The sequence below is a fragment of the Cimex lectularius genome, unplaced genomic scaffold (assembly GCF_000648675.2).
Source record: "Cimex lectularius strain Harlan isolate CLEC.00 unplaced genomic scaffold, Clec_2.1 scaffold177, whole genome shotgun sequence".
NCBI classification, from domain to species: domain Eukaryota; kingdom Metazoa; phylum Arthropoda; class Insecta; order Hemiptera; family Cimicidae; genus Cimex; species Cimex lectularius.
In genome coordinates this window covers 430,410-453,692 of record NW_019392787.1, presented here as the reverse complement: position 1 = coordinate 453,692, position 23,283 = coordinate 430,410, and the positions used below count along the sequence as shown (strand labels likewise).

The following is a 23,283-nucleotide window of genomic DNA, read 5'->3' as shown; positions in this document are numbered from 1 at the left end:
GCTTATCCATTAAGATTTTAAAATTTCACTTATATATATGCTCATTTTTATCACTAAATTATAATCACTTTCAGCAGGAATCAGTGACACAGAATAAAAGTTTTAATGCTGATTTACTATCATTTTATTGCTATAATGTTTTACTTAGGGGGTCGAATAGGGGACATCTATAAAAAAAAATTCCATCTTCGAATAATATAAGTGTGCTCTTTAAATAACAATATAGTCAGTCACCAATGATCATTTTCAACTGGGGATCGAGCCGTGTCGGGTATACTGCATTAAGGAAACTGCGTGAGGAAGAACTGTCGTAAATATGAGTTTCCCCTTCGCCCCGCGGGTGATATTTCAGTTTTCGGTTTAAGTTAGAGGCAAAAAGTATTGAGATATAGAGCTCCTAACGGCTCCCTAAATCATATTCCACCTCTGACCAGGTTCGCTTCTATAAGATGCAATGACTATATGCTATATGCCTCGGACGCGTTTCGTTTGTAATTGCTTTTCTACCGTTTTTGCCTGATTAAAGCATAACCGCGTGGGTAGGAATCACACTGATGGTAGTGTGAATTATTAAGACGGAGTTGTTAGAGCTCGCTCGGTTCGGGTCTCTACGGACCCATTTCCCAAACTCGAGTAATGAATGTTCTGCCGGAGCAGCTGATTGTGCTAGGTACTTAAACCACAAATGCATGGCTTTATAACAAAACTACATTTTAATATCAACTCGGATTGGATTATGAAAATGAAATTTGATTTGAATAAGGAATAATTTGCGTTTTTCAACTTCCCGCTCTCAAACCGTCAACTTGTACAACATTGATTTGATTTTAAAGTTTGGGCAGAAAAGCAAAATACCACATCTACAAAGAGAAAATGTAAAATTTGTTATTATTGTTAATCAATAGGTTTTTTTTAATAACCATTATAACATGAATAATCCAAATACTTTTTCAAAGATTTATACATACACTTGTACATGACTACAACAAACAAAAGTAATGTACCATCATAACAGAACAGAAATGTTTATTTACAAATATGTACGTTAAATATAATGGTTTGGTAGTGCTACTTTCTCAGGCGTAATAATCGAAACCTGTATAATATACATATAAAATGTTTTGAGTTTTATTATCGTGTTTAAATTTCATAATAAAATTGAAAGAACAATATTTTCAATTCCATTATATCTAGTGGTCTATTGACCAAATTGCTTCTTTCAATTAATAGATCTTTTTATGTAAGGTTTTGGTTGAAATGAGAAAGCTAGTGCCACGAGCGGGATACGAACTTTCGAAATTTCGGGATTTGTCATGATAGCTGAAGTGGTAGAGCAGCGGCGGATTTAGCCGAAGGTCGTGGGTTCGAATCCCGCTCGTGGCACTAGCTTTTTCATTTCAATCAATACCTTACATAAAGATTAATTAATTGAAAAAAGCATTTCATTTCAGCATTTTCAAGGCTTAAAAGCGTGGACCTAAAGGGTGAGAGATCCAACTGAATATACGGCATATGTTGAAATTATTAGGCCCAGTTAGATCGAGAAAAATGATGACGTAGACATGTAAGAATCGGCTAGTTAACATTGCTCGATCTAATTCTCTCCATGGCGAATATTAGATGTTAGTTCGAAAATGTAGTCACATTGCTATCCGTTGGGCGTAGATAACCAACATGGCAGCCATGAATTAACAGCTGTTTTTTGTTTACACGCATTTTTATTCTGAAGTACGCATTCATTAAATCAGACCAATACATTTCTTTTGTTAATTTCTGACCTGTCCCTGTACTCTCATTCTTAATAGATACATTCGCTATCCTATAGAGTTGAACGAAGTTAGACTTTACGATACAAGTTAGGTATGTCGGCACGAATTAAACTGTTTTATTTGTTAGTACTTTCGAGGGCATAGATAGCATTTTGAATGAAAGAGTTGATTAATTTTCCTTTTTTATTAACTTCTGGCATCTTACAATTTAACACAAAATAAAACCAAAACAACAACAAGCTTCAAGGACTTACAGCTTTATTTTTGGTTCTGCCAATCGCTACGCGAAGCATTGAGGAAAAATTAACGTTTGACATGCTAAGAAAAGAAGGGGGATGTTCTGGACATTTCTCTATTCGAGTTAACATCTTACAAACATCGTGAATACCCCTATTGTCAAAAAGTATATTATGGCTACACTATTTGGTCGATAGCATGAATATGATCGTAAAGACGAAGACAGGCCTGGTAGTGCCCTTTCCTAACATAGACGCGGCATAACTTGAGTAGTTGACGAGTACGTCAGTTGATTAATCTCAAAGATCAGCCGTTGGTCGGACATATTCTGCTACCGCTGCTGCATCAGCTGGGTTTGCAATCCTGCTTACTCTGTGGCTAACATTGTAGCGGTGGCACCCTTGGCTTACTGAGTCTCGTAAAGATTCATTATGTATTAAAATCAGTTCGGTACGGGCATGGACGTTGATTCGACCCCCATAACTGGCTGCCTTTGAAAAGGCGGCCACAAACTGTCCCGGTCATATGATGGCCGTTGGCCAAAGCATCTTCCCCGTCTAGTTCTTCTAGACTTAAAATTATCTCTTAAGAAAAAATTAATAATTAATTTTTTACTAAATTTGTTTCATGAAACATAACTATTTAAAAAGCCAATAACTTACTGGACAAGTTGACTCTGGAAAAGAAATTGAACTGATTTTCTTTACTTTTAATCTAAACGGTGCAAAATATTAGTAATACTACAAAGATAGACAAGTTATTAATGTTGTATTCTTGTAGTATTAACAGCCCAATGTCGATAACTCGCAACCGAGGCTTCAATTTGTATAAATGGAAAAATAAGTTATTTTTGACGAGTTTTTTTAGACTTTTGATATCTCCTTAGTTTCATATAATGTTTGCGGATATATTGACCAAATTTCATGAAGATTGATACAGGGAATCAATTTGAAGTATCAACAGCCCAATGTCGAAAAAAAAAAAAAAAAAAAAAAAAACGAGAAATAGAAGCCCAATTGAGGCATCAATCAATGGCAATACCACAAGGATGCTTGCAAGGGAGCATATTATCACCACTTTTTTTGTTTCTTGTTGACCTGATTGTACAGCTAAATAGGCTAGGATACCTTACAGTTATGCAGATGACCTAGTAATAATAATAAAAGGCCAATATAATGAAACTGTTTCATATCGTATGCAAAATGCCCTCAATTTAGTAGAATAGTGGTATAAGAAGGTCAGGGTGTCAACTCAAATAAACCACAGTAATATCTTTAACAAATAGAAGATAGCTTAACCTCATTTGTCAAAAAATTGTTTTAGTAGTAACGAAATTGAACAAAACTATATATCAATATTAAAAAATTGAGACAGAGAAGCACAATTTGGGCATTAATCAATGACACAAGGTTGGGAATGTCTATCACCACTTTTTTAGTGGTTGATGTTATTGTAGAACTAAAGAGGCTATAATATAAGCTGGATATTCACTAATGGTTTAGTAGTAATAATAAAATAAAATAAAGGTAAACGATGAAATGGTTTCATTTAATTGCAATTTAGTAGGAAAGTGGTGTGAGAATATACCAGTGAGCCGCTGTGGTATTTTCTTAATTACTTTTAAAATTCCTGTTCAGTCGATTCTCACTGAAATGCATTGGGCCAACATAATTTCTGTGCGTGTTCGCAGTATCAGTTCAATATTATTAATTTATTTTAATATTTTTACACATTAACTTATTATGTCCTTCTAATCTCGTGGGTCAATTGGTTATCATGTGTTTATTGACATGCAGGATGTCAACCACCGCCAACTTTACATATTTTTAGGTACTAAAACTAGATTAAAAATCAGGAATTGGAAAAAGTACACATATATTTTTAAATTTTATTAATAACAATATTATATATAAACAGTCATACAAATCAATATACCAATAATATATTTCTTCATTCAACTTTTACTTATCAGTTTTAAAAGAAAACTACATCCAAACAATCAGCAGAAAAAATAATAAAACAAGATTATAATTTTTTAAAATATATATTATTGTATATCGTGATTGATAATTTACTATGTCGTACAAAAATCTTACTTTTAACTCCCTTTTAATAATTTCAAATTAAAATATTTTCACTATTTACATTTCATTTATTATACAATTTCATTTACTAAAATGAATTTTATATATGGATAAAGGCGATCAGTAAGTCTTTATTTTGCGTCTTTTTATGACCGTCCTCTTTAATCTTAAATGTTCTCCCCTGAATATATAATTATTTTAAAAGAGAGATTCAGCTTTAAAATGTGTTTAAAAGCGATATCGCATCTTTTTTTATTTTTGTTGTTTTCTCATGCCGATCAATCTCATTAACCAGCGATTTCCCACTCACATTTTTACAACCCTTGTTTTCCCAAACTCATACTGTAAAAGAAGCTAATTGACCATGAGTTGTTGGGCCGTTTGCAGCAGTATCTTCAGGCCAGTCATAAATGTTGCAATCTGTGAGAAATCTGGACCGGAGACCATTTGTGTTATTATCCCAAGGCCAGTCGTGTAGTCAACATTGTGGACAGCCTGGACCAGACGCTCCAAACTGCTCAATATATTAGACGACAACTGTAAAAAAAAGAAAACATTCAAAAACTGATTCTAAATATACTAATGAAAGTAATTACCATTCCATTTCTAAGTAGTTCATACAGTGTTTCTAGCTTCCTGGCAGCATCATCAAGTTTTCGTTTGATTAGCTGAAATAAATTTTTAACAAATTATTAATTTTTTAACAACAAAAGTTATATGAATCAACTAACAGCATTATTCTGAGATTTGATTAAACATTTATTCCTAAGTTCTTCGAAAGTTGTCTGGATGTGGAGGTAATGTTGAGGCATTGGTGGTTTCGGCTGAGATGATTCAGTCGCTGGTCTACTCATCGACATCGGTGGTTCTCCATAACTTCCAACCGACGCCGCCTAATGTCAGCCAAGTTTAATAAAAAGGTCCAAAATTATATATATTTTATAAATTAATACTTGATAGTGTTGCTGCATAGGTGGCATGCTTTGATGTGCTAACTGTTGCGAATGGTTTTGAGATGCCTGCATTTCAGGCTTCAATGGTGGTGGCTCACTTCCAAACAGAGGGTGGGTGATTGGGTTCTGAGGTGTAAATTCCTGTTTGGGCTAAAGGAAAAAATTTTGTTTTGCAAATTTAGTCAACAAATACATTCATATCAATTATAAAAATGAATATTATATAATTTTATTTATAATAAATTTTAAAAAATGGTAAATTAATTGTAAAATATGCATACACTGGACTCTTGTTATGGGGGATATGTTATATGGGGGATATGTACCAAGCATCACCGCAGACAATAAGAAACTCCTTGAATTTCAGGCTTTGAAGCATTTTCTTCCATCTGCATACCAATCACACTTTTTGTATCATTTGTGTTTAATTTTTTTTTGGTCAATATTATGTACGAACTTATGTACACATATTTCAAAATAAATAAAAACAGTCTTTTTTTAAATAAGAATTCTATTAAGCTCAGTTGTTTTTCGGGGATTCACCACATTCTCACACTCATAGATAACGAGAGTCTACTGTAATCTCAATTTTTTAAGCCATGTAAAGCTATAAATTTTTTTCTCTAACAAAAGGAAATATTGCAGTTGTAAATATATATAAAAGAGGTTTCAGTCATATTATAATTTATAATATTTTTAATGGAAAACAAACTAATAGGAGAACAGTGGGACATTTTTATACTATTAATTGTAAAACTAAGATTGTATCTTGCACTTTAGCACCATCTCAACAATAGTGAGTATAAAAATGGATTGATTTCTGAGAGGTAGTGGCTTCTTTGAGGAAATTTTAGGCCAAGTAGTTCATTCAGGCTTGAACTGAAATATGATAGATGTAAGATATCATGTAGGAACTGGTAATGATTCTCAGGAAGTAGGACAACTGTTTCACAACTGTAATTCAACCACTTTAAGAAAGTCTTCATCTTTTTCTCCTTACTAATTTAACATATGTAAAACACGAATGGACAATTACGACTGCCAATCCAATAATCATAAAGTTGACGGGATAAGAGAGAGGGGCAGTCCAGCTTAATATTTTCCAGCCTCAAGTCAGCAATAGTGGTGCTGAGACAGTTGTAACAATGTGGATATCAAGGTGATATCATTTACAAGGTGGAAGTTGACATATGCGAGCATTTTTCTTCTAGGGTGAGCGTATGTGCAAATAATTTATCTCTAGAGACTGGCATTATCAGTAATCCTAAACTTTTAATAAAATTATTTATGAATTAATTGAACTCTCTTATAACCTCACCCTAAGCAAATCAGAAGACAGGAGGAACAAAGTAGCATACTATTAAATATTATCTCACATGAAACTAAGTTATAAAAAACAATTAAAAAGGTTCCAAAATTAGTAAAATAATGAGTTTAATAATTATTTAATTAATAAAACTAGAAAAATTAAAAATAAAAACCAATTAAACTACAATAAGGAAAATATCCCACTTAATTGTTTAACTTTTTAGCCAGTTATATAATTCTTTTTTCAACCATATTCTGGACGAATATTTTATCTTAATACCATTTAAACATTTGTTGCATAATGTATGTTAATTATTAACTTCAGAAAGGCTATGAAGTAGATTAGAGTAAATCTTAACAATTTAGGTAGTTTGGTCATTCCTGAATGTCCTGATCTGTTTATCACTGTATTTTTAGATCAGTTTTAGCTCCTAATTTCACAATTAAATAATGCCAAACATTGATTTAATTAACCTTAGTAATGATTATTAGATTCACAAAAAAATGTTTCGTAGTGCGAATATTTGAGTTGTTAGATTCCTTGTAAACAGTGGTGTTTTTATTCTTTCATGCGATCACAAACACAAACAGTATGCAGAGGACAACAAATTTATTTGTTAAGGATGATTTATACGGCCTTAATTGATTTGAGGCCGAGTCAATTTGTAATTCCAGTCCCTATACTCGCCACAAAATGACTGTTTATCAAACTTCCATAGGGGTTAAACATGAGAAAAATAAATACTGGATGCTCTTTGTGTTAAAGGATGTAGTGCTGATGAAGTTTTGCTTAAATAATTTTTTATTATACCCCAAAAGAAAGCGAGCAACAATATATCAAAAGAATCTCACACTTTTTGTGGAGTATATATTCTATTTGTTTTTAAAGTATATTTTTCAAAACAGACTACATGCGACTTTCACACTGTCTACAACTTAATTATTTAAAAGGAAAAAAATGTTATTTTCAAACCCAACACTAGTGAAACCGATGTTTTTCTTTTCTACCTGAGTCTTCTTAGCCTTGTAAATCTTCAAACCAGAATGTATTGCAGACATCTCGGTTTCAGATCTCTAGCAACCATTAATTACAGTTGTTTTAGTTTACATTATTTCCAAAAATATCATGCATTAAGGACTGACAAAAGAGTTGAGGGATGGGGAAGCGAATTTTGTCAGAAATTATATAAGTAACTGGTACTTACGCTATAGTGATAACTATTCAGCATTGAAAGCTTGGAAAAAATGTGATTGTTAAATGTGATCTAAGGTTAATTTTAATGTTGAAGGATTTAATTTTAAATTTAAATACATTTTTTCCTCAAAAATATAATATAATCTTTAAGAAAAGGGTTTAAGTGGAAATTAATGTACAATTTTAACTTACTTGATTGGATCTTGGTGTAAGTACAGGGGGATCGTTCCAACCAGATGCTGGGCCATGTTGAGCTGACGGAATTTCTTGATTTGCCATTCCTGGAATGAAAAATATATTTAACAATCAGTACATCATTCGCACGTACAAGTGAAACTACCTGGCTGGTTATAATTGAAGTTCTGAGCTGGTGTAAAATGCGAAGGTTCTTGCGCTGGTAAAGCAGCAGCCGGAGGAGCCGGTTTATAATGCTGCGCCGGGGGGAAATTTGGATTAAATCTTCCATCGCCAGCTCCTCCAACATTCGGCTGGAATTGCGAAGGCGTTGCTTGCTGATACGTTGAAACTGGTGGTGGTTGGAAACTAGAGAAAGACGGTGAGTGCATCGATACTGCTGTGTTGAATGAAGAAACAGGCGGAGATTGGAAGTTGGGTACTGAACTAGGAACTTGATTTCCACTGAACATAGGCATGTGCGACCCTTGATGGTTGTACATTTGAGAAGGCCCTCGGTTATACCCACCTCCACCTACTGAAGGATCCACTACATATTTTTTCATCGTGCTTCCTAAAAATAATATTACCATGTACATTTGTTGATGATTTATTTCTTGTACTGACTGTTGACTAGGAAAAAAAAGTTGGGATGGTCGGACTTATTTTCTTTAGGTAAGAACAGACCATTATTATGTCAACACCATTATTGTGTGTGTCTGTTCTTACCTACAGAAAATAAGAAATACAGAAGAGTTATGGCAAAACATGTTTCAACCTTCAAATATAACTGTAAACTCGACTGAAAATCTTAATTAGTACTTGTCTTGAATATGTTAATAAATTTGATGAAATGTCGGCATACTTAAAATGTAGTGTTTCTTTTATTTTCCACATCTACCTGCTGACTGATCATCCTAACATTTAAAAAACGAGTTTTTTTTCTCCTACTAACCTTGTATCTGAGGGCTCGGCGAGTTTCGAGTAAATGCATTTCCAGGAGGTGGAGGGGCCGGTGTATGAGCAGGCATGGCTTTAGGCACCTGTGGAGCTGGCATTCCGTAATTGGACATTGGTACAGGGCTAGGAGGTACTGGAGGTTGACCAACATTTGAAGGTTTCCCGAATGAATTTAAATGTTGATTTTGTTGTACTGTCTATAAAAATATATATATAAAAAACACACATATAAAATAACATTTTTTATGCTAATTATAAACAAATTACTTGGAAAGGTATAGACTGCTTTCTCATATTCTGAACAATCTGTTTGCTGGGTTGCTGAGCCATTTGGGAATTTCCCATGTGCACAGGATATTGGGACTGCATCGTCTCTCCCAAAGCACATCCTAGCCTTGTTCTCAATTCAACCACTTTCTCCTGGAAATTATCCATGCAAATAAATATAACAGGCACGTTCCACAAAAACCCAGTTAAAAAAAAAATCCTTACATCCTGCGAGTCATTCAGATATTTCAATGCTGATACAAGGTCACCTTGAGCTGCAAGGATTTCACCGTAGTTGACAATTAGATTTGCCACATCGCCGACAATCGGGAGGTTATGACCATGAGAAGCCATCGCTGCTTTTGCCACCAATACAAGTTCGACCAAATCCTAAAATACAACACATAAGCATATTTTTGTTTAGCTTTAAAAATGCGCCTTACCTGTATATTTGAAGGGGTTAATGTCACTTCTGAAGTCCGTTTGTGAATAAGGGGAGCAACATTACCCGATGCAATGTAACAAATATCAGCACAAGAGGAAAATTCACCGCCTGCTTGCTCCAGTCTCTCTCCAAGAGCTCCTTTATTTAAAAGAGACATATAATTTTAAATAAAATAGTTTTAAATATTATTACAAAAGATGATAAAAAATGAAACTTTACTGCATAGTTCTGGTAATGATTCTTCACAGCTGTACGTCAGAATGGCGGTCAGGGCCTCTTTCCAACTCGTCAGCTCACAATTTTGAATAACGAAGGACCAATCTTCACTCACAAGTGCACTAATTATATTAGTCAAATAACCTTCACGCTTCTGAAAATTAAAATTATATTATATTTGTCTCCAATCATCTTAGCTATAATAATTGTTACAGGGTTTTTATTACCTGGAAATACTTCAGTTGGGTTTTGGCGAGGGTGTCAGGACCAGCGGCCATCGCCAGAATGAGTGCATCGGCCATTTTATTCTCATTTAAACATATTTCTATTGCTTCTTCGACTCCACCGACAAGCAAAGCTTTACACACTCTGCCATCCACATCTAAAATAATTTATTAATTTTTTTGGTAAATTTATGAAATATAGTACCTGAAGAATCAAATATACTATAGTAAGAGTGGTTTTACCATTTTCTGTTTGAATTTTAAAAGCGGCATTCTTTTCAGGAGTCTGTTGGGCTGATAAATTCTCAAAAACGTCTCCTCCATTTACATGTTGACTATTTACAAAATTCTGCAGAATAAGGCAACAATGAAATTTTCTTTTAATAAAGAAAATCATTTAGAATAATTGTACTCACTGATTGACCGAGCCCTTCTGCATTATCTAGACCATCCTGAAAATTAAATATAACACAATAATAAGAAATTGACTTGGTTGAAGTTTATATATATTATACTGACCTGTCCTAAAGTTGAAAACTGCCCTGATAGATGGTCAACATCGTTTTTACTCTTTGGTAGACCTAACAATTGTAATACCTAAAGAATAATAATAAAAAAATTAACTTTTTTGGAAATCAAATTTAACAAAGATCTTTGTTAGTCGTGTTGAGGTCTGCTAAGCAAAATTGTTTTGGTTGATACTAGTATACCTATTTTCACTGGTTTTATCTGGTTGAAAAAAAAGAAAAAAACGCTAATATGTTGAGATACCAAACCTTATTTCAAAAACAAAACCTGCAAAACTAGGCAGTTTAGCTGATCAAATTTGACCAAACTACAAAAATAATTCTTATATGTATGTCACACTTAAATATTATTTCATAGTGACAACCTACCTTTTAGTGATTTAGACTTCATGGTTAGTACTACAGTGCTTGAATAAAGGGATCCCCAACTTTTAAGGTGTAGAGCTGGGATTTAACTTAGGAGAGAGCAATATATATGTGGGGTCATAAAAAATAGTGCGGAGGAAAAGTTAAAGTTCACAGCAGACTGCATTAAAGTAGAGCAGTGAGTACATTGTCAATCCTTTTGGTCGGGCAAATAATTTTTAAGAGATAAAATTCCGGTTTGTTTACATAGAAAAAATTTTGATTGTTCATAGAAAAGACAAGATGATTTGGGTGAATTAATTTTTTGTTGTTAATAAATTTGTTTTGAAATTTTGATTAATTTATATTATAAAAAGGCACAGGCAGGTTTGTATTTAGGTCTTATCAAGAACTCTGGGGCTCTGTTTTCTAATAATTAGGATTCAGGGTTCGGCCAGTATTGCTTGTATCAAAACACAAGTGTATTTCTTAATGTAGTAATTTTTTAAAAGATGTTTTATCAACTTACTGATTCTCTATTATATCCAAGAAGGTCTGCAATTGCGACTCTGGGATGTGGGCTAAAACTGGCTTCGAGGAATCGCCAAACCGGGTCCTGTTTCCCTTGGCATATCTCATGAAACCTCCCTTCCGCGATTTTCTGGTCCAACTGGCTTGCCCTTTCCAAGAAGCTGCTGTCTTCATGGACTTGAAGTAGGTTTACGCCGCTATTACCTACCGTGACTAATTTCCCACCGAACTAAAATGATAAATTGTAAAATTTAAAGTTATACATTTTAAGTCATGTTTTAAAGTTGTTCATACTCCAAAACGAGCACTCGACTGCTTCTTAAGCCACTTTGGTGCATTTTTCAAGTTTACTACCGGCTGCTGGGCATGAAGCTGCGTCTCCGAATAGTCGCCCATTCCTGGGAAGGATTCTGCAATCTGAATAATTAAATGTTTAAAAGATAAGGCCTAAAAATTTATCTGATAAGATTGGAAATCTTTTGAACCTTATTATTACTAATCTGCATTTGGCCTCCGCCTCCTCCAGATAAAGAGTAAATACTTGTGTGACCGTCACAGCTCGAGCTGACTATCAATGATGGATTCCTTGGACACCAACTCACATCAAATATCCACTGCTGAGAATTTGGTATTTCACAAACAATTTCTCCATCCTATAAATATTAATTTTAAATAGACATTTCCCCATTAAATAATGTTAGACGCATCAGTCATTTATTAAATATAACAAGAATAATTCTTTTTAATCATTTAAAAACTTACTGGAGCATTAGTGTTTGGATTCCAACAAAATATTTTATTATCTTTACCACTGCTGATAAGCAAGTCTGGATCCTGACTGCACCATGCCAATGAAAGTACACCTCTAAAAACAAAACATGTCTGGGGTTAGTTTCCTCATTAAAAAATCTGTTTCATTAAATAAAAAAATTATACATGTTTACCTAGTATGCCCATGGAAGGTTTTGACGGGTGCCGTGGCAAATCTGAGATCCCAGAGTTGTATGAGGGGACTTGTGTCTTCTTCTGATGCCAAACACAACTGTGTTGCCACTTCAGGATGCCAGGACACTACTTTCCACCTGACCTAGTAGAATAATTTTATAAAATTCAATTTCATATAAATACATTTAAAATTTTTTTAAAAATTACTCTGGTCGTAGTATCGGTGAGTTTAATTATCGGCTCGTTTTTCCTCAAATCCCAAACTATCGACCTAGTAGGGAAAGTGGATGCAAGAATATGTTGGACTGAAATTAAAAAAAAGATAAATTATTGTTAAATAAAATGGAAAATCACAATTTTTCAAACCTTGACGGTTCCATGCGAGCCAGGCGACATCTTCAAAAGGCTGGGATTTGCTACCGGGCGTCATTGGTGTTGCAGTGTTATTCATGTCCCATATAAAAATTTCACTGTTAGTTGCACCAGTAGCGAGGAGATTTTTCTAAATAGTCATAATTAATTTAAAAGCATGAATTTAAAAAGAAGAGAAAAATCTAGGCAATTATCACATACTTGAAAAGGATTGAAATCTAGTGCGCGAACAGGCCCAGAGTGTCTTTCTGGATTCGCGATCAGACTGTCTTCCTGTTCAAGTAGCTTTGAGACGTTGTACATCTGTAAAACACCATTGTCGCAACCTCCGACGATAATACCAGCCCCTGTTCCACCCCATGACACTTTGTGGAATCTATCAAACAAAAATTAAAAGTCTGGTACTAAAAGCTAATAATTCAATTAATATTAATTTTATATTACTTCACAAAAATGTACATACAATTATTATGCTAAATTATGTTCTTCATTATAAAATTAAAATTTGATACAAAAATAAAATTACGGAAAAATTTATTCTTAAAAATACAAGGGATATTTGTTAAGAAAAAATATGTTTTACACAATTGAAGAACAAAAGGACTTTTATGTTTAGAATATCTCTATTTTTTCTATATTTTGTCATATTTCTCTAAACATTTAATGAAATGCTTCGACTGTAAAGGTACCATTGTATAGGTTTTATTACTTTTCATAGCTAGCTCAATCATTTAATTAAAATTATTACGGATTTAATTTATTAAAACACCTTGACTATTTAGGCGCATTCTCCTTCTTAATAGGATGTCAACCTTAGTCACATCTATTTGTGGATCTACATCTTCCTACTATTAAGCCGATGACAAGTCAATAATTTTATTACAAGTCTGAAGCATTCGTTTAGGTACCAATGATACAATAAAATAAAAGATAGAATAATGCTAACAAATTTTCAGTTTGGCCACCTATAACTTTTAATTAAGTGTGATTTATTGTTTAATATAAATGCGTGTGAATGCTCAACAACGCATATAGAAGGCAAAATAAGACACGCAATATAACAATACTTTTTTTAATCATGAACAAGAGATGCAAAAATGCAGAGGAATGACAGCAAATTTGTTGCAAAATTTTACTGTAATCTATTTAACTATAAAAATATATTGAATCATTTTTAGAAAAAAGCTGGTTAGTCAGAAATTTGCTATCATTTGCAAAATGAGTAAATACGTTAAGATCTTATAAAAAATAAGCAAGTTGGAATTCAAAACTTGCATGCGCTATTGACATTCACTTTTAAATGTTGTCATTCCCTTAAAAACCCAAAGACCAAATCATACCCTTATTTTTGTGTTTGTGTCAAATCATTGGAATGAATGAAATTTATTAGCGTGAAAGGAGTACTCCGGTTTGGTGGTTCCTGTATTGATGTCCTGCTTAGTGTCATCTTGCTGTGGCTTGGGGGCAGGTTATCAGTATTTGGTTAAATAACATTCTAGTAGAGTTGAAAAATAACAATTGAATGTTCGAAAACGTAAGCTAAGGTAAATTTGCAGGGGGGGGGGGTAGAAACTGACTTTCTACTTCTTCTGACTGCATAACTGAATTTCTACCCCCGCCTTCAAATTTACCTTAGCTCACGTTTTCGAACATTCAATTGTTATTTTTCAACTCTACTAGAACGTTTTTTAAAACCTGGATATATCAACGTAAAGCATATTAGATGAAGTTTTTGTAAAATTTGACAAGTTGTAGGTATTTTTTTGTAACCTCAGTAGAACTGCAATCATGACCAAAATTTTAAATTTTGACATGTTCCAACTGATATTGGCTAACATTTTATGTCATTCAGATTATTGCACAGAAGTATCTTACAGCAAATTTAGCGTTCTTTCAAATGGTTTAATTGGATTTGTTATAGTCTCAACATTTTGGAAGTTGTAAGCATTTTTATGTGGTAAGGTAATGAAAAGTTGAAAAAACCTAAATTGACGAATATCTTCAAAATAGAGAACTCTCCGAAAAATTTTTTCCTGAGCATTTTTTGCTCCAAACAAAGAGAAGAATCGATTCCCTGAGTTTCGAAGGAATTGGGACACCCTGTATATTGTTTTGTATGTACATTACAAGAAACAGTTTTTTTTATTATTATTATTTTTTTTTACGAGGGTTCGCAACAGCAGAGGTCATATAAACCCTCAGGGTGCCGGTGTTTTTGAAAAAAAGCCCATTTGTAAGTATGTCGGGTTCGAATGCAGGGCCGCTGGATTCGAACCCGGGACCTTTACCTTACAGAGATGAGCACCATGTCAATGACTAAACCTTGCGGCCACTGACGCCCCTCAAGAAACATTAAGGACCAAATGAAACCAATTCACTAAACCATCACAATGGTGGCAATAGCATGGATAAACAAGTCAATCAAAACCAAGCAACAAATAAAGCACGAGGATCGCATTGTCACTAGTATGACAACACTCATGTCAGCATCAGAAACGATGAAGGTAGGGCGAGTATGTAGATTCCCTTCTTGTAAATGATGGTTCTACTCATAAATTTAAGTCCTTAGATAATTCTAGGATAAACCTCTCTCCAAAAATGTTAAAAGGAAACTATGCACAATATAGGCAATTTCGGAAATCAGTGACACTACTGACCTGTCCCTGGCAATGGTCTCGAAGAGGCAATGAAAAAGTTTACATGTTGGCCAAAGAGGAGGGCCAGCATGGGCTCTCTGGGTCCTGAACCCTGTGGCTTAGAGCATCCTGCCACCAAAGAGGATATCTTACAATGGATCCTTAATGAGTCCAAAACCTGGTGGAACAATACCACTGGTATGAAGCTCACGAAGAGATTCACATAAAGACCATCTGCAAAACTTTCAAAAGAATTACTGGAAGACAATTACAACCGAATAACCTGAAGCTGGCCAGTGAATTATAAAAAAAGGGGAGCACAACAGATCTATTCAGGACAAGGTGTAGAAGACCTTATGGCCGCCTCTTTTATCTCTATGTCTATCCCTACAGGCAAAGATGATTTTTCTAAGGATTTTTTTTTTGCACAGGGTAATCAAAAAAAGAGAGGTGATAAGCTTTCTTTGCATGCTTAATGCAGGAATATTTTATTTTAAAATAAAATCTTCAGAAACCTTAGGCATGTATGCTAATATCTGTCAAACATAAGACATTCACATGATTGCACCCAATTCGATTTGAATAGAAGACAAGCAGCATGAGTGCAATCATGTTGAACCGGCACAAAGCCACTTACTGGCTCTGTCTCCTCTCATGATTTTTTTTTTAATTATTCAAACTCATTGCATCATCTTCAGTTCCTCATCATTCACTGACTCGCAGACGAAAACCCATCATCAACTATGAGAGCGATGAATTTGAACATTCAGTTCCAATATGTTTCGGAATTACAAGACTGAATTTAACATATTGGTATTGAAAAACACTGTGAACACAAATTTAGATAAAGGATCAAACAATACTCTTGTATGAAGGCAATTAACTGCAAATCAGCTGTGGCAACTGCAGACACCCAAATTCTTCTGTGGGGTAGACAACTAACAGTTAAGAAGTTCTAAATGTCAAAACTTGATAAGAATAACATTTGAGAAAGAATGACATTTTAAAACACATAGGTGAAGGAGAATGGATAGGAAAAACTCTGAATTTTGTTGTGTGTTGAACTTGAAACTCAATTAATTCTGAAATATTGGTGTCAATGAACAAAGTCCAAAATTCAATGAGGCATTTACCATCTGAAGTACGAAATGTTTTTGTTGTTTAGTATGGAAACATTTCCCACCTGGACAAGTACTAAAATTCAAACCATCATACTGAACAGCAGTATGAATCTTATAATGTACTACAAAAATTAATAAGATAAGTGAACATGAATGAATTCGGACAAATAAATGAACACTAGTGCAATGAAGGTAGCTGCCAAATGCCAGGTAGAAGTACTAATAGTAAGAGTTGACATGAATATGATTAGGAAAAAGTAAGATTTTATAATGCATAAGAAGGAAAGAAACTCGGAATTTTTAGGTTTTTTTAATGAACACGGGGTGTATAGATTTTGCAAAGGAACAATTATACATTTACTATCAGGTGGTGGAGACACTCCTGTACAGGAGGACATGTTTTCTAGGTGAATTATGTGGATGAAGCCTTTCCAATTAGGGCAATTAAATTCAAACCAATGTACTGTACATAACAGGCGACACAATATCAATCTTGCACGGTGTAACGCTGACTGAATTGTACATTCTCTTATCGAGTAATTATACGTATTGTCTGTAACATCCTTACCGATGGGCACTCGGGACAGAAGTCTTAAGCTCTAAGTCAAGACTCGGCTCGGTAAGGTTGAGAGCGTAAATCTCAAGTGCCGCAGAGGTGTTGAAGGATGCATCGAGCTGCTGCGCTGCAGTTCCAGCTGCCAAGAGGATCGGATGGTAGTCCACGGGTGACCAGGAGGTGTTGACAGTCCGTTCTATTTCCTTGACTTTCATCTCTTACCTGGAAAAACAGAAAAGACCCACAGTCAAGCCAGGAATATGTCAAGTCCATAGGTCCAATTTATATTGGTCAAAACGAAGATAAAGAGCCTACCAGTTCATCAATTCACGTTTACCAATGAAGAAAAAACGCAAAACAGCCTTTCCGTTGATTGAAAACCGCCCGGCCGACTATGTTTTTATAAATAAATATATATCCCGGTTCCAACGTGGCGTATCTGCCAACACAAAATAGTGAGGAGTCGAACCTTCGCTCGGCTGTCATATGTCGCCCAATCGCGATGGTGAACCAAAGCCGCACGCGTTGGACGAAACGTCAAATTTATTCGCTCCTTATAATAAAAAATAAAAATAGAAATAACGATTGCAAAACGACAAAGGAGGGAGAGGGGAGAGATAGAATTTTGTTGTTAATTTATTAATTTTTTTTTTCTTTTTTTGATAGTAAAAACAATAAATTAGTTAAATTCGAATCGAGACATCGATTTATATCGACACCTCACATACGTTTTCTTCAGATAAAATCGAAAAATGTACACTTCGACCATTATATTTTCATACTTAAAAAAATTTCCTAAGATAAACATACGCAATATAGGTAAATTGTCTTAAGTTTCGTAGCTAATGCCTAATAAGCTTTACAAAACCTCAAATATGAACTAATAAGAAAAAAAACATGACACGCTTGTTTACTGTCATGCTTGCACGTTATAAGTGCCTCTTTCTTTTTCTGCATTACTATCAGTTTTTAATTTACGGAAATAATTTACACTTTAGAATTTTAAAAAATCGTACAAAAGATTAATTTAATCTCTATGGTCGATTTATTCATAGTTTCGATCATGATCGATTATCCACGGTTTTCTGCTTTGTACCTCTTCACGTTCAGTTCTTCGGAGCGTTGTGTTGTCGGTTTTTATTATCCTTAGCTTTAATTGAAAATAATTGGACATTGTTACAATCCAAAACAGTCCTTTTTTGTCAAGATTATGGTCGAGGAGACGATTTACTCGAGCAAGCCGAAGGTAGTGATTTATTATTTTGGTTTTATTGATAAAAGTTTTTTGACCGATCCGCTTTTTGCCGATTCCAACTTGAGTGTAACTTTTGCTAAATTTTCCTTTGAAAATAAACCTTACGTGTGATAAGAAAAATGCAAATGCAGACCTGTTAACCCCTCAGTAGAAATTACTTACCTTTTTTGTTTTATTTGTACAAATAAAATCTTCCTTACAAACATACCAGAATGGTACATACCTAGTCAATTTTAGCAATTTAATATCTAAGGATTTGTTTCCTAGTCTTAATTGAGAAGCTGGATTTCTGTACATTGTACCTTGTTACTTGGCTGTATTTTTAAATAACGGCAGGAATTGATCAAATATCGCGTAAAATTTTATTGAAGGCAGTAGCTATGTTGTTTATAGATGTTCTTCCATATTCACATATACTTTTATTACCTTTCTATTAATTTCTTTTCACTTAAATGGCTTAAGCCCTGATAAGGGTGGAATAAACCACCGAAAGCTCGGCAGAGCCCAAAAAGTTGTTTCTCCACATGACCTCTAAACAAGATCTTATCAACCCAAACTTAACTTGCTGCAGGCCGATAAACATCCAAAACAATTCTAGCTTTGTGGTTTCTAGTTGCAGTATGTGGGGCTGCAAACTCGTAGTTTCTTTTACGAGGGTGTTTCAACTATGAGGTTATATGCACCCTCTGGGTGTCGGTGTTAAAAAATTGTATGTTGAATGCAATTGCTAGATTCGAACCTGGGATGAGTGCTGTGTTAACACCTAAACCGTTACAGTCATCGACGCCCCTAAAATACATTGCCCAACGAGGGTAATGTTGTCCTTAATGCAAAGAACGCACCTGTCAATATAGGCAGACAAACAATGATGATTTTTCTGAACATTTCAGTTTATCTGTTCATTTTTTTTTAATTTTAATGCCAGCCCACTATTTAACCCTTTCTCACCTCTCATTGATATCGCACTCTTGCTTCGGCCAATAATAGTGTGCCGTCGTGCTCACCCTCTGAGTGTGGCTATTGACTAAGTAGTAATAACTAACATAAATGCTCAGATGTAATATTGTAAAAATTACAAAAAAGAAAGAGAATTCAGCGTTGTTTAATTTTTCCATGTTCAAATATTGATATACTTTAAACATTTATCTACTCATCAGTTAAAATGAATTTAGTGATGATTTTGCTTGCTAACACTTTTCAATTTGTAATGATGTTGTTTCATTAAAATTATCTTATTTTTTACCTTTTAAATTTTTTTTCTTGGTTTCTATTGGCTTACCATTCAACAAAATGAGCTTAAGATAGATAAGATTAACAATGGAATGATCTCTAATGTTTCACTGTAGGTTTGTTATATGTAATTAGAAATACAGTCAATCAATGAAAATATAGTTTTACTTCTGGATACTAAAGCAAATATGTAGGATTCTTTAAACAATTTCATATATACAAAAAGTTCCAATGTAGAAAATTACTTGTAATATTAATGGAGATAACGTAACCAAACTTTTAGAACCAATTTTTTAGTTTAAATTGTTTTTCCCCTACTTAATAATATTTTTACTCTACATTTAATGTGTGGTGATTAGTGACCGTTAATCGATAATTATTCAGAAATCGTGGTACCAGACCGTATCTCACAATTTCTGAATAATTATCTACATTTAATTACTTCTTTAAGTCATTGGTCATGGGGATAGAGATCTGATTGACAAACTTTTATTTGATGTGTTTTAATTTGATTTTTTCTTCTGATTTATGTGTTTAGATATTTTAAGGAAGAGCTGAAAAGTTGTTTAAAGCCAACATGGAGGGTGAACATGACGAAATGAAACCACCAGAATTTTTTAATTCTGAAAACGGGTCTGAAGGGCCCTCGATGGATCCACCTGGTTTTTTCAGTATGCAAGAAGAACATAGTGACCTTGGCGACGGGCCACCAGGTGTTGGTCCGTTACCACCTCATCCGACTGCGCCGCCAAATATGTTTCCGCCTCCTCCTCCTCCACCAGGAAGTATGCCCCCGATGATGTCTGGAATGTCACAGCCACCGCCGATGCCTAACATGATGGCTCCGCCTCCTCCAGGGATGGGCCCTATGCCTCCTGGTATGGCACCTCCTGGAATGGGACCGCCAATGAGCCAAGTGCCTCCTGGAATGGGACAACCACCACCGGGTATTAATCATCTACCACCTGGAATGAACCAACCACCGCCTGGGATGAACCAACCCCCTCAACCCCCTGGCACGATGGGTCCTCCCAATATGAATATGATGGGTCCCCCTCCAGGCATGGGTCAGCCTCCTCCACAAATGCAAAACATGCAGATGATTGACAATAATGGCCCACCAGGGGAGGAGGATCAACCGTTGCCTTCACTTATGAATATTCATATTGAACCTCCCATGGGGATGCAAGATAAAGATCAAAAGCTACCTCACGCTTTAGAAAAAGTACTTACTTTTAAGACACAGAGAGCTAATGAACTTGGGGTCATGCCAGAGCATGAAGATGTAGAAGAAACACAAGAAAACAACACACCTACCATTCTTCAGTCAGCTTTTGATGATATTGAAGATTATGAGGATGATGATGAAAAAACGTCAAGGAAAGATAAGAAGGATTCTAGGAGGAAATTGAAAAATAAGAGGAAGAAAAAAAGGAATAAATCATCTAAGATCAAACTAAAAGAAGAAAATGGAAAGGTGGACGAGGAAGAAAAGTCCAAAGAAGGTGAGGAAAATCCAGAAGTAGAAGTGGAATATATTCAAGAGAAGCTTAACATTTTTGAACTAGAACCTGTCTATCGTAGTTTTGCAAGAGTTTTTGACATATTTAGAATAGCCGAGCCATCACAAACTCCAGATATCAGTAAAGAAATTGCGGCTGCGACTGTTTTAGGGACTAAACGAACAGATTTAACGAAAGTACCAAAATTGCCAGAAGATGATGATATGGAAGAAAATGCTGAAGGCAAAGAAGAGAAACCCAAATTGTCTAAGAGAAAATTAAAGAAATTGACAAGGTTGAGTATTGCTGAATTGAAGCAACTTGTTAGTCGCCCTGATGTAGTAGAAATGCATGATGTAACAGCCAGAGATCCAAAGTTACTCGTTCAGCTGAAAGCTCATAGAAACACTGTACCTGTCCCACGTCATTGGTGTTTTAAAAGAAAATATTTACAAGGAAAACGTGGTATAGAAAAACCACCTTTCGACTTGCCTGATTTTATTAAAAGAACAGGTATCATGGAGATGAGGTCCTCTCTTCAAGATAAAGAAGAACAAAGGACATTAAAAGCAAAGATGAGGGAAAGGGCAAGACCAAAAATGGGAAAAATTGATATTGATTATCAGAAATTGCATGATGCATTTTTTAAATGGCAGACAAAACCTAGACTTACAATTCATGGAGATTTGTATTATGAGGGTAAGGAATATGAGACACGTTTAAAAGAGAAAAAACCTGGAGATTTATCAGCAGAACTTAGGAACGCTTTAGGTATGCCTGTAGGGCCAAGTGCCCATAAAGTCCCACCACCATGGCTTATTGCCATGCAGAGGTACGGACCACCTCCGTCTTACCCAAATTTAAAAATACCTGGTCTAAACTGTCCTATTCCTGAAGGATGCTCATTTGGATACCATGCAGGAGGTTGGGGGAAACCACCTGTTGACGAAACTGGTAAACCTTTATATGGTGATGTATTTGCTACGCAACACAATGCAAACGATATTAAATTAGATGATGATGAAGTAGAAAAAACTACCTGGGGAGAATTAGAATCAGACAGTGAAGAAGAGAGCGAGGAAGAGGAGGAAGAAGAGGAACAGCAAAAAGATGAAACAGGCCTTATTACACCTTCTGAGGGTCTCATTACACCTTCAGGCATTGCCTCGATTCCAACTGGAATGGAAACACCTGACATAATAGAACTCAGAAAGAAGAAAATTGAAGCTGAAATGGAAGGTGGAGACACTCCGGCTCTGTATCAAGTCTTGGCTGAAAAGAGGGTAGACAGGCTTGGAAATTCGATGATGGCTTCAACACACGTCTATGATATGACGCAAACGGGTGGCGCCCCACCAATAGCAAGCAATGTGCAGGCTTCTGCTCCGAGGAGAGACACCGTAGAACTTGCTCTTGACCCCTCAGAACTTGATCTCGACACAGATGCAATGGCTGCTCGCTACGAGCAACAAATGCGAGAACAACAATCACACCTTCAGAAAGAAGATCTTTCGGATATGTTGGCTGAGCACGTCCAAAGACAGAAAAACAAAAGAAAAAAACAACAGTCGCAGGAAGGAAAACCAACAAAAAAATACAAAGAATTCAAGTTTTAAATATCCACGTTTTCTCTTCCTGGTGTACAGAATTTTTTCTAGTTTTAATTTCTAAAGGAAATTTCCAATTTTTAATATAACTATTGTATATTTTTGATTTTTTTTTTGCATTCACCGTAATAAATAATAAAGGATATAATGTTTTAAAAACTTTTTCCAGAATTTCATTCTTATTATTGCATTTCCCTTCTGCACTGTTTTAAAATGAACTAATATTTATGTACTTTATGTTTTTCAGCTCGCAAAATATATTTCGGAACATATAATTTACATTTGAGACTACCTGAAAATAATCCCAAAACATTTTTTGTTTCATCAATGTATCAATTGCAAAAACTCATTTCTTTTTCAAATATGAATTGGAAAATTTACAGTTGTAGTTGGTGTAAGAAGAACTACTTATCTTTTATTTTAGCCAACACTAAAAGAAGATTTTTTTACATACAACAATATTATTTATGAATGTAATTCATAAATAAATAAAAAATTCATATCCAGCTCTATTCATTTGTGCTTTTAACTTGGGGAAAAATATCTGAACTTTAATTTACCTGATATCTCGCATATGAAATTTATAGAATTAATAAATTACAGCTTAGAAGTTGTATTGAATAATGCGTCTGGTTGGGGGTTCTACAAGCTTATATTACATTAAATTTAAACAATGTTTATGTTGATATTACCTATCATAAAAACAAAGAAAAATTATTATTATACAGACAAGGGCGGCAAGGCCAAAAGAAATCTATCTATGGACAGTTCAGGATGTGCAGAAATGGCTGAGGCGTCATTGCAGTGAATATTATCCTCTTTAT

General features: G+C 34.7%; 2 protein-coding genes across 5 annotated transcripts; one reads left to right on the top strand and one right to left on the bottom strand.

The window, feature by feature from the left end:
• Positions 1 to 4,313: 4,313 nt before the first annotated feature.
• On the bottom strand, positions 4,314 to 17,482 carry LOC106660768 (protein transport protein Sec31A). Of its 3 annotated transcripts, XM_014383669.2 has the most exons (26): positions 17,181 to 17,479; positions 16,878 to 17,087; positions 12,754 to 12,928; positions 12,547 to 12,682; positions 12,388 to 12,485; positions 12,180 to 12,322; positions 11,998 to 12,100; positions 11,721 to 11,888; positions 11,530 to 11,652; positions 11,234 to 11,464; positions 10,352 to 10,429; positions 10,249 to 10,284; positions 10,076 to 10,181; positions 9,836 to 9,990; positions 9,612 to 9,762; positions 9,391 to 9,530; positions 9,173 to 9,337; positions 8,948 to 9,100; positions 8,676 to 8,877; positions 7,887 to 8,294; positions 7,739 to 7,827; positions 7,360 to 7,425; positions 5,044 to 5,193; positions 4,822 to 4,983; positions 4,687 to 4,758; positions 4,314 to 4,627 (listed from the first exon to the last, which is right to left on the bottom strand). In XM_014383669.2, the coding sequence occupies exons 2-26, from the start codon at positions 17,078 to 17,080 to the stop codon at positions 4,445 to 4,447; spliced, it is 3,696 nt and encodes a 1,231-aa protein (XP_014239155.1). In that variant the 5' UTR covers positions 17,081 to 17,087; positions 17,181 to 17,479; the 3' UTR covers positions 4,314 to 4,444. The 3 variants fall into 3 exon arrangements, 2 of the variants coding, with proteins under 2 accessions (XP_014239155.1, XP_014239156.1); XM_014383670.2 differs by lacking the exon at positions 7,360 to 7,425 and having other exon boundaries at positions 17,181 to 17,477; XR_002910476.1 differs by lacking the exon at positions 4,314 to 4,627 and having other exon boundaries at positions 7,325 to 7,425; positions 17,181 to 17,482.
• Positions 11,779 to 22,500, top strand: LOC106660769 (splicing factor 3B subunit 2). Of its 2 annotated transcripts, none has more exons than XM_014383671.1 (2): positions 11,779 to 11,863; positions 19,889 to 22,500. In XM_014383671.1, the coding sequence occupies exon 2, from the start codon at positions 19,928 to 19,930 to the stop codon at positions 22,466 to 22,468; it is 2,541 nt and encodes an 846-aa protein (XP_014239157.1). In that variant the 5' UTR covers positions 11,779 to 11,863; positions 19,889 to 19,927; the 3' UTR covers positions 22,469 to 22,500. The 2 variants fall into 2 exon arrangements, with proteins under 2 accessions (XP_014239157.1, XP_024083631.1); XM_024227863.1 differs by lacking the exon at positions 11,779 to 11,863 and adding an exon at positions 17,945 to 18,111.
• Positions 22,501 to 23,283: the final 783 nt, after the last annotated feature.